This window comes from Coregonus clupeaformis, unplaced genomic scaffold (genome assembly GCF_020615455.1).
Source record: "Coregonus clupeaformis isolate EN_2021a unplaced genomic scaffold, ASM2061545v1 scaf0552, whole genome shotgun sequence".
NCBI lineage: Eukaryota > Metazoa > Chordata > Actinopteri > Salmoniformes > Salmonidae > Coregonus > Coregonus clupeaformis.
In genome coordinates this window covers 1-12,656 of record NW_025534007.1, presented here as the reverse complement: position 1 = coordinate 12,656, position 12,656 = coordinate 1, and the positions used below count along the sequence as shown (strand labels likewise).

Below are 12,656 nucleotides of genomic sequence, written 5' to 3'. Positions count from 1 at the left end.
GACGGGGATTTGGGCCCGTTCCCGAGAAAGCAGTATATCCTTTGCGTCGGACTCGTTAAAGAAAAACTATTCGTCCAGTTCGAGGTGAGTAATCGCTGTTCTGATGTCCAGAAGCTCTTTACGGTCATAAGAGACGGTAGCAGCAACATTATGTACAAAATAAGTTACAAACAATGCGAAAAAAACTAACAAAATTGCACATTTGGTTGGGAGCCCGTAAAACGGCAGCCATCCCCTCCGGCGCCATTACTCCACTAATTTGAAGGGATGTCCACATACTTTTCTACATATAGTGTATCTAGATGAAAGGTAATTAATCTCCCAGTGTCTGGTGGAAAGCAGACTGAACCAAGTTTTCCTCTAGGATTTTGCCTGTGCTTCGCTCTATTCCGTTTCTTTTTATCCTTAATGAAACTCCCTAGACCTTGCCGATGACAAGCATACCCATAACATGATGCAGCCACCACCATGCTTGAAAATATGAAGAGTGGTGATCAGTGATGTGTTGGGTTTGCCCCAAACATAACGCTTTGTATTCAGGACAAAAAAAGCATTTTATTAGCCAATTGTTTTACAGTATTACTTTAGTCCCTTATTGCAAACAGGATATATGTTTTGGAATATTTTTTATTCTGTACAGACTTCCTTCTTTGCACTCTGTTATTTATGTTCAGGCTCTAACAACAAAAGGTGGAAAAAGTCAAGGGGTGTGAATACTTTCTGAAGGCTCTGTACATAGCTGGTCACCAGGCTTAGTGTTCACCTGGTCAGTTCTCTCAGATCAATGCAATCAAAAACACGTGAGACAATTGAGAAAGAGCCAAATCACCCACCTCTGGGCCACTAGGATGTTGAGACGACTGAGTCCAGCAGAGCAGCTACTTCCAGTTCCTGTTGTAGAAGTCACCGTGGGGTCATCCAGTCTGCGTCCATAGGATGAGCTGAGAATACAGACAGACAGACTTCTTGACAATAATAAATACAGCATATTTCCTACAGCATATTCCCTTCAGCATATTCCCTACAGCATATTCCCTACAGCATATTCCCTTCAGCATATTCCCTACAGCATATTCCCTACAGCATATTCCCTACAGCATATTCCCTACAGCATATTCCCTACAGCATATTCCCTACAGCATATTCCCTACAGCATATTCCCTACAGCATATTCCCTACAGCATATTCCCTTCAGCATATTCCCATCAACATATTCCCATCAACATATTCCCTACAGCATATTCCCTACAGCATATTCCCTACAGCATATTCCCTACAGCATATTCCCTACAGCATATTCCCATCAACATATTCCCATCAACATATTCCCATCAACATATTCCCTACAGCATATTCCCTACAGCATATTCCCTACAGCATATTCCCTACAGCATATTCCCTACAGCATATTCCCTACAGCATATTCCCTACAGCATATTCCCTACAGCATATTCCCTACAGCATATTCCCTACAGCATATTCCCTACAGCATATTCCCTTCAGCATATTCCCTACAGCATATTCCCATCAACATATTCCCTACAGCATATTCCCATCAACATATTCCCTACAGCATATTCCCTTCAGCATATTCCCTACAGCATATTCCCTACAGCATATTCCCTACAGCATATTCCCTACAGCATATTCCCTTCAGCATATTCCCTTCAGCATATTCCCTACAGCATATTCCCTACAGCATATTCCCTACAGCATATTCCCTTCAGCATATTCCCTTCAGCATATTCCCTACAGCATATTCCCTACAGCATATTCCCTACAGCATATTCCTTCCCTACAGCATATTCCCTACAGCATATTCCCTACAACATATTCCCTACAGCATATTCCCTACAGCATATTCCCTACAGCATATTCCCTTCAGCATATTCCCTTCAGCATATTCCCTTCAGCATATTCCCTTCAGCATATTCCCTTCAGCATATTCCCTACAGCATATTCCCTACAGCATATTCCCTTCAGCATATTCCCTACAGCATATTCCCTACAGCATCTTCCCTACAGCATATTCCCTAAGCATATTTTCTACAGCATATTCCCTACAGCATATTCCCTACAGCATATTCCCTTCAGCATATTCCCTTCAGCATACAGTGGGGGAAAAAGTATTTAGTCAGCCACCAATTGTGCAAGTTCTCCCACTTAAAAAGATGAGAGAGGCCTGTAATTTTCATCATAGGTACACGTCAACTATGACAGACAAATTGAGAAAAAAAAATCCAGAAAATCACATTATAGGATTTTTAATGAATTTATTTGCAAATTATGGTGGAAAAATAAGTATTTGGTCACCTACAAACAAGCAAGATTTCTGCCTCTCACAGACCTGTAACTTCTTCTTTAAGAGGCTCCTCTGTCCTCCACTCGTTACCTGTATTAATGGCACCTGTTTGAACTTGTTATCAGTATAAAAGACACCTGTCCACAACCTCAAACAGTCACACTCCAAACTCCACTATGGCCAAGACCAAAGAGCTGTCAAAGGACACCAGAAACAAAATTGTAGACCTGCACCAGGCTGGGAAGACTGAATCTGCAATAGGTAAGCAGCTTGGTTTGAAGAAATCAACTGTGGGAGCATTATTAGGAAATGGAAGATATACAAGACCACTGATAATCTCCCTCGATCTAGGGCTCAACGCAAGATCTCACCCCGTGGGGTCAAAATGATCACAAGAATGGTGAGCAAAATCCCAGAACCACACGGGGGGACCTAGTGAATGACCTGCAGAGAGCTGGGACCAAAGTGACAAACCCTACCATCAGTAACACACCACGCCAGGGACACAAATCCTGCAGTGCCAGACGTGTCCCCCTGCTTAAGCCAGTACATGTCCAGCCCGTCTGAAGTTTGCTAGAGTGCATTTGGATGATCCAGAAGAGGATTGGGAGAATGTCAGATGAAACCAAAATATAACTTTTTGGTAAAAACTCAACTCGTCGTGTTTGGAGGACAAAGAATGCTGAGTTGCATCCAAAAAACACCATACCTACTGTGAAGCATGGGGGTGGAAACATCATGCTTTGGGCCTGTTTTTCTGCAAAAGGGACCAGGACGACTAATCTGTGTAAAGGAAAGAATGAATGGGGCCATGTATCGTGAGATTTTGAGTACCTCCTTCCATCAGCAAGGGCATTGAAGATGAAACGTGGCTGGGTCTTTCAGCATGACAATGATCCCAAACACACCGCCCGGCAACGAAGGAGTGGCTTCGTAAAAAAGCATTTCAAGGTCCTGGGTGGCCTAGCCAGTCTCAGATCTCAACCCCATAGAAAATCTTTGGAGGGAGTTGAAAGTCTGTGTTGCCCAGTGACAGCCCCAAAAACATCACTGCTCTAGAGGAGATCTGCATGGAGGAATGGGCCAAAATACCAGCAACAGTGTGTGAAAACCTTGTGAAGACTTACAGAAAACGTTTGACCTGTGTCATTGCCAACAAGGGTATATAACAAAGTATTGAGAAACGTTTGTTATTGACCAAATACTTATTTTCCACCATAATTTGCAAATAAATTCATTAAAAAATCCTACAATGTGATTTTCTGGAATTTTTTTCTCATTTTTCTGTCATAGTTGACGTGTACCTATGATGAAAATTACAGGCCTCTCTCATCTTTTTAAGTGGGAGAACTTGCACAATTGGTGGCTGACTAAATACTTTTTTTCTCCACTGTATTCCCTTCAGCATATTCCCTACAGCATATTCCCTACAGCATATTCCCTACAGCATATTCCCTACAGCATATTCCCTACAGCATATTCCCTACAGCATATTCCCTACAGCATATTCCCTACAGCATATTCCCTACAGCATATTCCCTCAGCATATTCCCTCACTATTCCCATATTTCTTTTCAACATATTCCCTTCAACATTTCCCTCCATATTCCTACAGCATATTCCCTACAGCATATTCCTCCATTTCTACACCTATTCCCTTCAGCATTTCCCTACACATATTCCCTACAGCATATTCCCTACAGCATATTCCCATCAACATATTCCCATCAACATATTCCCTACAGCATATTCCCTACAGCATATTCCCTACACATATTCCCATCAACATATTCCCTACAGCATATTCCCTACAGCATATTCCTACAGCATATTCCCTACAGCATATTCCCTACACATATTCCCTACAGCATATTCCTACACATATTCCCACATATTCCCATCAACATATTCCCTTCAACATATTCCCTACAGCATATTCACTACACATATTCCCCTCACATCATATTCCATTCAGCATATTCCCTACAGCATATTCCCTACAGCATATTCCCATCAACATATTCCCTACACTTTCCCTTCAGCATCTTCCTACAGCATATTCCCTACAGCATATTCCCTCAACATATTCCCTTCAGCATATTCCCTCACATATTCCCTTCTATTCCCTACAGCATATTCCCATCAACATATTCCCTTCGCATATTCCCTAAATATTCCTACCATATTCCTACACATATTCCCACAGCATATTCCTACAGCATATTCCCATCAACATATTCCTACAGCATATTCCCTCCGCATATTCCCTACACATATTCCCTACAGCATATTCCCCTACAGCATATTCCTACAACATTCCCTCATATTCCCTTCATATTCCCTTCACATATTCCCTCATATTCCTCTATCCCTACAGCATATTCCCTACATTTCCCACTTTCTCACATATTCCCTCACATATTCCCTCACATATTTTCTACACATATTCCCTACAGCATATTTTCTACAACATATTCCCTTCACCATATTTTCTACAGCATATTCCTACAGCATATTTCTCTACAACATATTCCCTCACATATTCCCTACAGCATATTCTACCATATTCCTACGGCATATTCCCTACAGCATATTCCCTACAGCATATTCCTACAACATATTCCTTCAGCATATTCCACTACAACATATTCCCTACAGCATATTCCCTTCAGCATATTCCCTTCAGCATATCCCCTACAGCATATCCCCTACAGCATATCCCCTACAGCATATTCCCTTCAGCATATTCCCTACAACATATTCCCTACAGCATATTCCCTACAGCATATTCCCTTCAGCAGCGGTTCCCAAACTAGGGCTCGCGACTGCTATGAAAATGGGGTCGCGGGAGAATTTCCAACAGCCCCCCCAAAAAATATAAATACTTTAAAACATTATAATATCGTCTTTGTATCTCAAAATCATTGTAATGTGGTTAACTTAAAAAATCGAAATGAAAATTATTCAAATCTAAAAGATAAAATTCAACCTTAAATCACGAGAAAAGGCCACACTTGACCGTTGCACTTTATTTTTTATTTTATTTTACCTTTATTTAACTAGGCAAGTCAGTTAAAACAAATTCTTATTTGAATGTCCCTACACGGCCACCGTATGCCAATTGTGCGCCCCCTATGACTCCCAATCACTGTGATACAGCCTGGAGATCGAACCAGGGGTCTGTAGTGCCGCCTCAAGCACTGAGATGCAGCTGCCTTAGACCCCTGCCCACTTAATCATTCCCACGGTGATTGGCTAGCTATAACCACACACTTGCGCTTTATATTACTGGATTTTGATTATTAACAATGTGTGGGGAACCACAAGCTCACATCAATACCTTTGTCAATACACTGTTAAACAAAGAATGTATGTTATTTCTAGCAATCAAGAGGAAACTCTCCAGCTTATGCTCTCCAAATGGACGTTAGCTGTGAGGGCCGAGATGCCTGTGCATTGAAATATGTTCACTATACATGTCGGGGGATGCTATTCACGAGGACATATTGTTCTGTCTCACGAGTTCCGAGCATGAGCGGCTGAAGTGATGTTCAGTGTGCTCGTGGCTATATTGATGAAAACGCATATTCCCTTCATCATTTCCTACGCATATTCCCTTCAGCATATTCCCTACACATATTCCCTTCACATATTCTACAGCATATTCCCTACAGCATATTCCCTTCAGCATATTCCTACTCATATTCCCTCCAGCATATTCCTACAGATATTCCCTTCAGCATATTCCCTCCAGCATATTCCCTACAGCATAATTCCTATAGCATATTCCTACAGCATATTCCTTCAGCATATTCCTACCTAGCATATTCCTATAATATTCCCTCCAGCATATTCACTAATCATATTTTCTACCAACATATTCCTACAGCATATTCCTACACATATTCCTCCAGCATATTCCCTTAGCATATTCCTACAGCATATTCCCTACAGCATATTCCCTCAGCATATTCCCTCATTCCCTAGCATATGTCCCTACAGCATATGCCTCCTACAGCATATGCCCCTGCGGCATATACCCTACAGCACTTTCCTTCCCATATTCCTACAGCCATATTCCCTCCACATATTCCCTACAGCATATTCCCTCTATTCCCTACAGCATATTCCTACACATATTCCTACAATATTCCTACAGCATATTCCCTACACATATTCCCTCATATTCCCATATTCCCTACAGCATATTCCCTACCCCATATTCCTACAGCATATTCCCTACACACTATTCCTACAGCATATTCCCTACAGCATATCCCCTACAGCATATTCCTACACATATTCCTCAATATCCCCTACATATTCCCTACACATATTCCCTACATCATATTCCCTACATATTCCCTACGCATATTCCCTTCAGCATATTCCTACAGCATATTCCCTTCAGCATATTCCTTCATATTCCTACGCATATTCCTCCATATTCCTCCATATTCCCTACAGCATATTCCCTACATATTCCTCAGCATATTCCTACAGCATATTTTCTACAACATATTTTCTACAACATATTCCCTACAGCATATTTTCTACAACATATTCCCTACAGCATATTTTCTACAACATATTCCCTACAGCATATTTTCTACAACATATTCCCTACAGCATATTTTCTACAACATATTCCTCGCATATTCCCTACAGATATTCCCTTCATCATATTCCTTTTCCTACAACATATTCCCTCCATTTTTCTACCTATTCCCTACTCATATTTTCTACAACATATTCCACACATATTTTCTACAACATATTCCCTACACATATTTTCTACAACATTTCCATATTCTTCTACACATATTCCTACACATATTTTCTACAACATATTCCCTACAGCATATTTTCTACAACATATTCCCTACAGCATATTTTCTACAACATATTCCCTACAGCATATTTTCTACAACATATTCCCTACAGCATATTCCCTACAACATATTCCCTACAGCATATTTTCTACAACAGCCACATAAATAGCGTATGGTTAGAGCTCCCTTGTGAAATAAGTCTTTTTTAGCCACTATGTTTCACTGTTAAATCAGTTTGGATGCCAGACTAAGACCTCAATGGGACACATCAAGCAGCCGGTTCAGACAGGAAACCCCAGTGATGCATCAGCTGCACCAATTAGATCGTCACTTTACGTTAATATGACCGTCTATTTAGTCCACCAGGTTCTGCACACACTTCTCTGATGACTATGTCCTGGTGTTCTTGGCTATGTCTGGTGTTCTTGCTCGTCCTGGTGTTCTTGCTTCGTCCTGGTGTTCTTGCTACTCCTGGTGTTCTTGGCTCTCCTGTGTTCTTACTCTCCTGGTGTTCTTTTCCTGGTGCTTGTCTCTTTCTTTCTCCTGGTGTTCTTTCTCCTGGTGTTCTTTTCCTGTGTTCTTACTCTCCTGGTGTTCTTGCTTTTCCTGTGTCTTGGCTTTCTGGTGTTCTTGGCTTCTCCTGTGTTCTTAGCTCTCCTCATTGTTCTTAGCTCGCATCCTGGTGTTCTTGGCTATGTCCTGGTGTTCTTGCTATGTCCTTGTTCTTGCTACTCCTGGTTTTCTTAGCTACGTCCTGGTGTTCTTGCTTTGTGCCTGGTGTTCTTGGCTTTGTCCTGGTGTTTCTTGGCTATGTCCTGTTGTTCTTTCTCCTGGTGTTCTTGCTTCCTGGTTTTCTTGGCTATGTCCTGGTGTTCTTGCGCTATGTCCTGGTGTTCTTGGCTTCTCCTGGTGTTCTTGCTCTCCTGGTGTTCTTGGCTACTCCTGTGTTCTTAGCTCTCCTGGTGTTCTTGGCTACGTCCTGGTGTTCTTGGCTATGTCCTGGTGTTCTTGGCTATGTCCTGGTGTTCTTGGCTATGTCCTGGTGTTCTTGGCTATGTCCTGGTGTTCTTGGCTATGTCCTGGTGTTCTTGGCTACGTCCTGGTGTTCTTGGCTATGTCCTGGTGTTCTTCTATGTCTGGTGTTCTTGGCTCTCCTGGTGTTCTTGGCTATGTCTGGTGTTCTTGGCTACTCCTTGTTCTTGTCTCGTCCTGGTATTTCTTGCTATCTCCTTGTTCTTAGCTTCTGTCCTGGTGTTCTTGGCTATGTCCTGGTGTTCTTGGCTACGTCCTGGTGTTCTTGGCTATGTCTTTTCTTGTATGTCCTGGTATTCTTGGCTATGATCCTGGTGTTCTTGTACATCTATTCTGTAACAGGAGATGATTTGACTACAGGAAAAAAGAGAGGACCGAATACGCCCCCATTCTCATCGCTCGGGGCTGTAGTGGAACGGGTTGAAAGCTTCCAGTTCCTTGTGTCCACATCACCAAACTTCATGTCCAAACACACCAAGACAGTGACGTGAAGAGGACGCGCGCCTATTCCCCCCTCAGAACTAAAAGATTTGCATGGTCCTCTCTCCAAAAAATTCTACAGCTGCACCATCCAAAGCATCCTGACTGGTTGCATCACCCCTGGTATATGCTTCACACTGCTTTCTACTGCCTACGAGGGGTTTACGGCCCATACATCACTGGGCGCAAACTCCCTGCCATCAAACCTCTATACCAGCGTGTCAGAGGAAGGCCCTCAAAATTGTCAAAACTCCAGCCACCCCTAGTCTGACTGCTTCTCTCTGCTACCCGTGGCCAGCGGTAGGGGTGCCAAGTCTAGAGTCACAAAGACTTCTCTACAGCTTCTACCCCCAAGCCATAAGACTCCTAACAGCTAATCTGCTAGGCTTTTCACTGCCCCCCACCATCCTTATTTACGCTGCTGCCTACTCTGTTAAGTATTTATGCATATCACTTTAACTCTACCCACATTACATTCCTCAACTACCTCAACTTGCTTGGTCCCCCCACATTACTCTACATACCCCCTGTATATATACACCTCCCTACTGTCACTTTATTTCACTTGTGCTCTTTTTTTCTCAACACTTTTTTGTTGTTTTTTATTCTTACTTTTTGTTGTTTAAAATAAATGCCTGTTGGTTAAGGGCTGTAAGTAAGCCTTTCACTGTAATGTCTGCACCTGTTGTATTCGGGCGCATGTGACCAATAAAATTTGATTTGATTTATTTGATTTGACATGCATGTCTGTTTTCTCCTTTTCCCACCTCCTTTGGTTCTGTGTTTCCTTCCTGCAGTTTGTACAGCATACCTTGCTCTCTGCCTGATTTATTTCTCAGATGCATGCTCTGTAGTGAGAACACCTACCTTAACTAATATTGCATGTATTTTAATATTTTCTAATAAATACTTCTCGTGTTTTCATGTCTGAACCTGGTTAAAGAAAGGCTGAATGAACATAAAACAATATTCAGAGACATCCAGCAGTAATACTGAACATGCACACACACACCACAGAGTGGGAAATTCACACTTCAACCAGAAGCCCCCCAAAAAGCAAAGACACCAATGGATGGAGCCAGGGCTGTAGGACATACCTGCGAGGCAAGGAGGGGGTGGAGCTACTGAGATCACATCCTGTGCTATTGAGGCGGCGGGTGTAAGAGGAGCTACGGCTCAGCCAGCTGAGAGAGAAAGAGACAGGAGGGAGAGAGGGAAGAAAGAGAGAGAAAGAGACAGGAGGGAGAGAGAGAGAGAGAGGGGGAGAGAGAGAGAGAGAGAGAGAGGGCCGAGAGAGAGGGCACAGGGGAGAGAGAGAGACAGGGGGAGAGAGAGAGAGAGAAAGAGAGAGAGAGAAGAGAGAGAGGGAGAGAGAGAGAAGAGGGGGAGAGGGGGGGGGAGGCAAGGGGGGGGGGGAGGAGGGGGTGGCAAGGGAGATGGGGGGGGGATAAGGGAGGGATGAGAGGGAGGAGGGCGATGGGGGGGGGAAGGATGGGGAGTTGATACAGTAAGGCTCAAAACCCTGTTCAGCTATTCTCACACCCTCCCCACACTTGTCCATCTCACACACACACACACACACACACACACACACACACACACACACACAGAGTAGAGCTGATGAGCAGCCTTTCCCTGTCATTCCATTCTGTGGTTCATCATGCAAGGCAAGCTTCATGCAAACCCACCTGCTACTGCTGTCTGGGATATTGAAGAGACGTCTCGTTGGAGTGGGGTTCACTCTGGCAGTCCTGGGTTCCTGAAAGTAGGAGGAGGTTTGATGATCTATCAATCCCTAGCTTTGAATAGCTTCAAACATATCACTACTAACTAGTTGGTCCAGTCTAAGAGTACAGTAGTGTATTAGAGGTGTTGATGTAGTTGGTCCAGTCTAAGAATACAGTAGTGTATTAGAGGTGTTGATGTAGTTGGTCCAGTCTAAGAGTACAGTAGTGTATTAGGGGGGTGTTGATGTAGTTGTCCAGTCCTAAAATAGGTAGTGTATTAGAGGTGTTGATGTAGTTGGTCAGTCTAAGAGTACAGTAGTTGTGGAGGTGTTGATGTAGTTGGTCCAGTCTAAGAAAATACAGTAGTGTAATTAGAGGTGTTGATGTAGTTGGTCCAGTCTAAGAGTACAGTAGTGTATTAGAGTGTTGATGTAGTTGGTCCAGTCTAAAGTACAGTAGTGTAGTAGGGTTTGATGTAGTTGGTCCATCCTAAGTGTAGTTGTTTGTTCCTTGATTCCTTGGGTCCTCTCTCTTACTACTTCTCTAAATGATTGAGGTTGTTTTGAGATGTGCGGAGATCTATTATAACAATGTTTAACAGTTGTCACAAAGTGTTAGAATAATTCTCAGCCTGTACCCCCCTTAGCTTCGGTCCCTTTCTAAGGTGTGTTCATACGACCAACGTGTGCTGGTTCCAATTCCTTGGTGTCTGTGGTGGTTCGGAGCTGAGGCGTGGGCTGGAGGCAGGCGGGTCATACCCAGGCCAGACTCAGTCGCCCGCCATGGACCCCTGGCCCAGGTCGAGAGGTGGCACACAGAAGGCCCCAGGGTCGCGGGCTGCCTGCCCTTACGAGAGAGGTCCTCCAGGAGCCAGGGGCCGCGCCAGGGGCCGAGGCCTGAGGCTGGGAGGCTTCCTGGGTCCTGCTGCAGAAGGAGAAATTTACCATTCAAATAATTCCCCGTCGATAATGACCTTCCAACTGAGGTAATATAAAGGCAATTTACCAAATCACTAAGCGTCAATAGCAGAGTGCACAGGTTGTTCATCTGAGTTTATTTCCCGCTATTTTAGGCCTTCACGATGAGCTACAAGAAGTCCCAGCTACCCTAAGCAGCATTCTGATGTTCAACACCAATCCTTTTTAACGGTGTTTCCTGATGTGCTGGTTGCCGTGCTGGTTGCCGTGAAGGTGGCGTGGGGGACAGCTGTTGCGTTTGTTGTTCAAGTTGTTGATGATCTCTGGTTTTGGCTTTCTCTGCAACAACAACGCCATCAACCAGTTACATCATTCTGGCACAACAGAACAAGTCCACATTAGGTTGCTGTCTTTTAGGCATGGTCATTGACAGGTTTTAGATCCCATTCCCATTTCAATTCAGTAAATCTAAAAATATACTTCCCATAATTACTAGACTGAAATGGAATTGACACCAGGGACCCTGGTTCATGAGCGTCATCATCTCTCAGTCTCTCACCTGATTCTGCATCGGCTCTCAGACTGCGTCCTCCTCTTCCTCAGACTGGAGGCTGCACCCACGACCTTGGCCTGTCCCCCTGGGTCCCCTGTCCCCCTGTCCCCCTGGGTCCCCTGTCCCCCTGTCCCCTGGGTCCCCTGTCCCCCCTGTTCCCCCTGGGTCCACAGCCCCCCTGTCCCCCTGGGTCCCCTGCCCCCCCAAAGGCTGCAGTCTGTCCCGGCTGGGTCCCCCCTCTTCCCTCCTCCTCCTCGGCAGGGCTACTGGTCAGGGCAGGGGAGGAGTGCTTTCTCTCTCTGCATTTAGGCAGATCTTCTCCCGGCTGCTCATACGAGGAGATTGAGGGTTGTCCTGCAGGAGGGGCAGGGGAGTGGGTTGACAGAGGTAGGCATGGTGCCAATCAGTGAGGAGTGATCACTAGGGGTTGATAGCCAAACCGTGTGTGTGTTACAAACAAAAACCAAACACCACCTCTTGGACAATAAATGATCCTGGGGGCAGGTTGACAGCTTTATTTGTTGTTGTTGTGTGTCTGTAATATTGAACGTAATGGATGTCAACATCTATAAAATATGTATTTTCAACAGATACTTCTATAATATTCTTTCCATAACCGCTATCACAGGGCTATCATCACCCAGCCAATCCCACACAGCCAATCACACACAGCCAATCACACAGCCAATCACACACACAGCCAATCACACACAGCCAATCACAGCCAATCTCACACAGCAATCCACACACAGCCAATCACAGTAATCACACACACAGCCAATCACACACACAGCCAATCAGCAATACATGCTT

The 12,656-nt window shown here is 44.1% G+C and overlaps 1 protein-coding gene across 1 annotated transcript in view; it reads right to left on the bottom strand.

The window, feature by feature from the left end:
• Positions 1-11,320, bottom strand: part of LOC123485057 (protein phosphatase 1 regulatory subunit 12A-like) — a 38,633-nt gene extending 27,313 nt beyond the window's left edge. The window contains exons 1-5 of the mRNA XM_045215912.1: positions 11,225-11,320; positions 11,075-11,110; positions 10,335-10,405; positions 9,744-9,830; positions 834-941 (exon numbers count right to left, since the gene is read on the bottom strand). Coding sequence (XP_045071847.1) covers positions 834-941; positions 9,744-9,830; positions 10,335-10,405; positions 11,075-11,110; positions 11,225-11,320 — 398 coding nt within the window. The remainder of the gene's footprint in view (positions 1-833; positions 942-9,743; positions 9,831-10,334; positions 10,406-11,074; positions 11,111-11,224) is intronic.
• Positions 11,321-12,656: the final 1,336 nt, after the last annotated feature.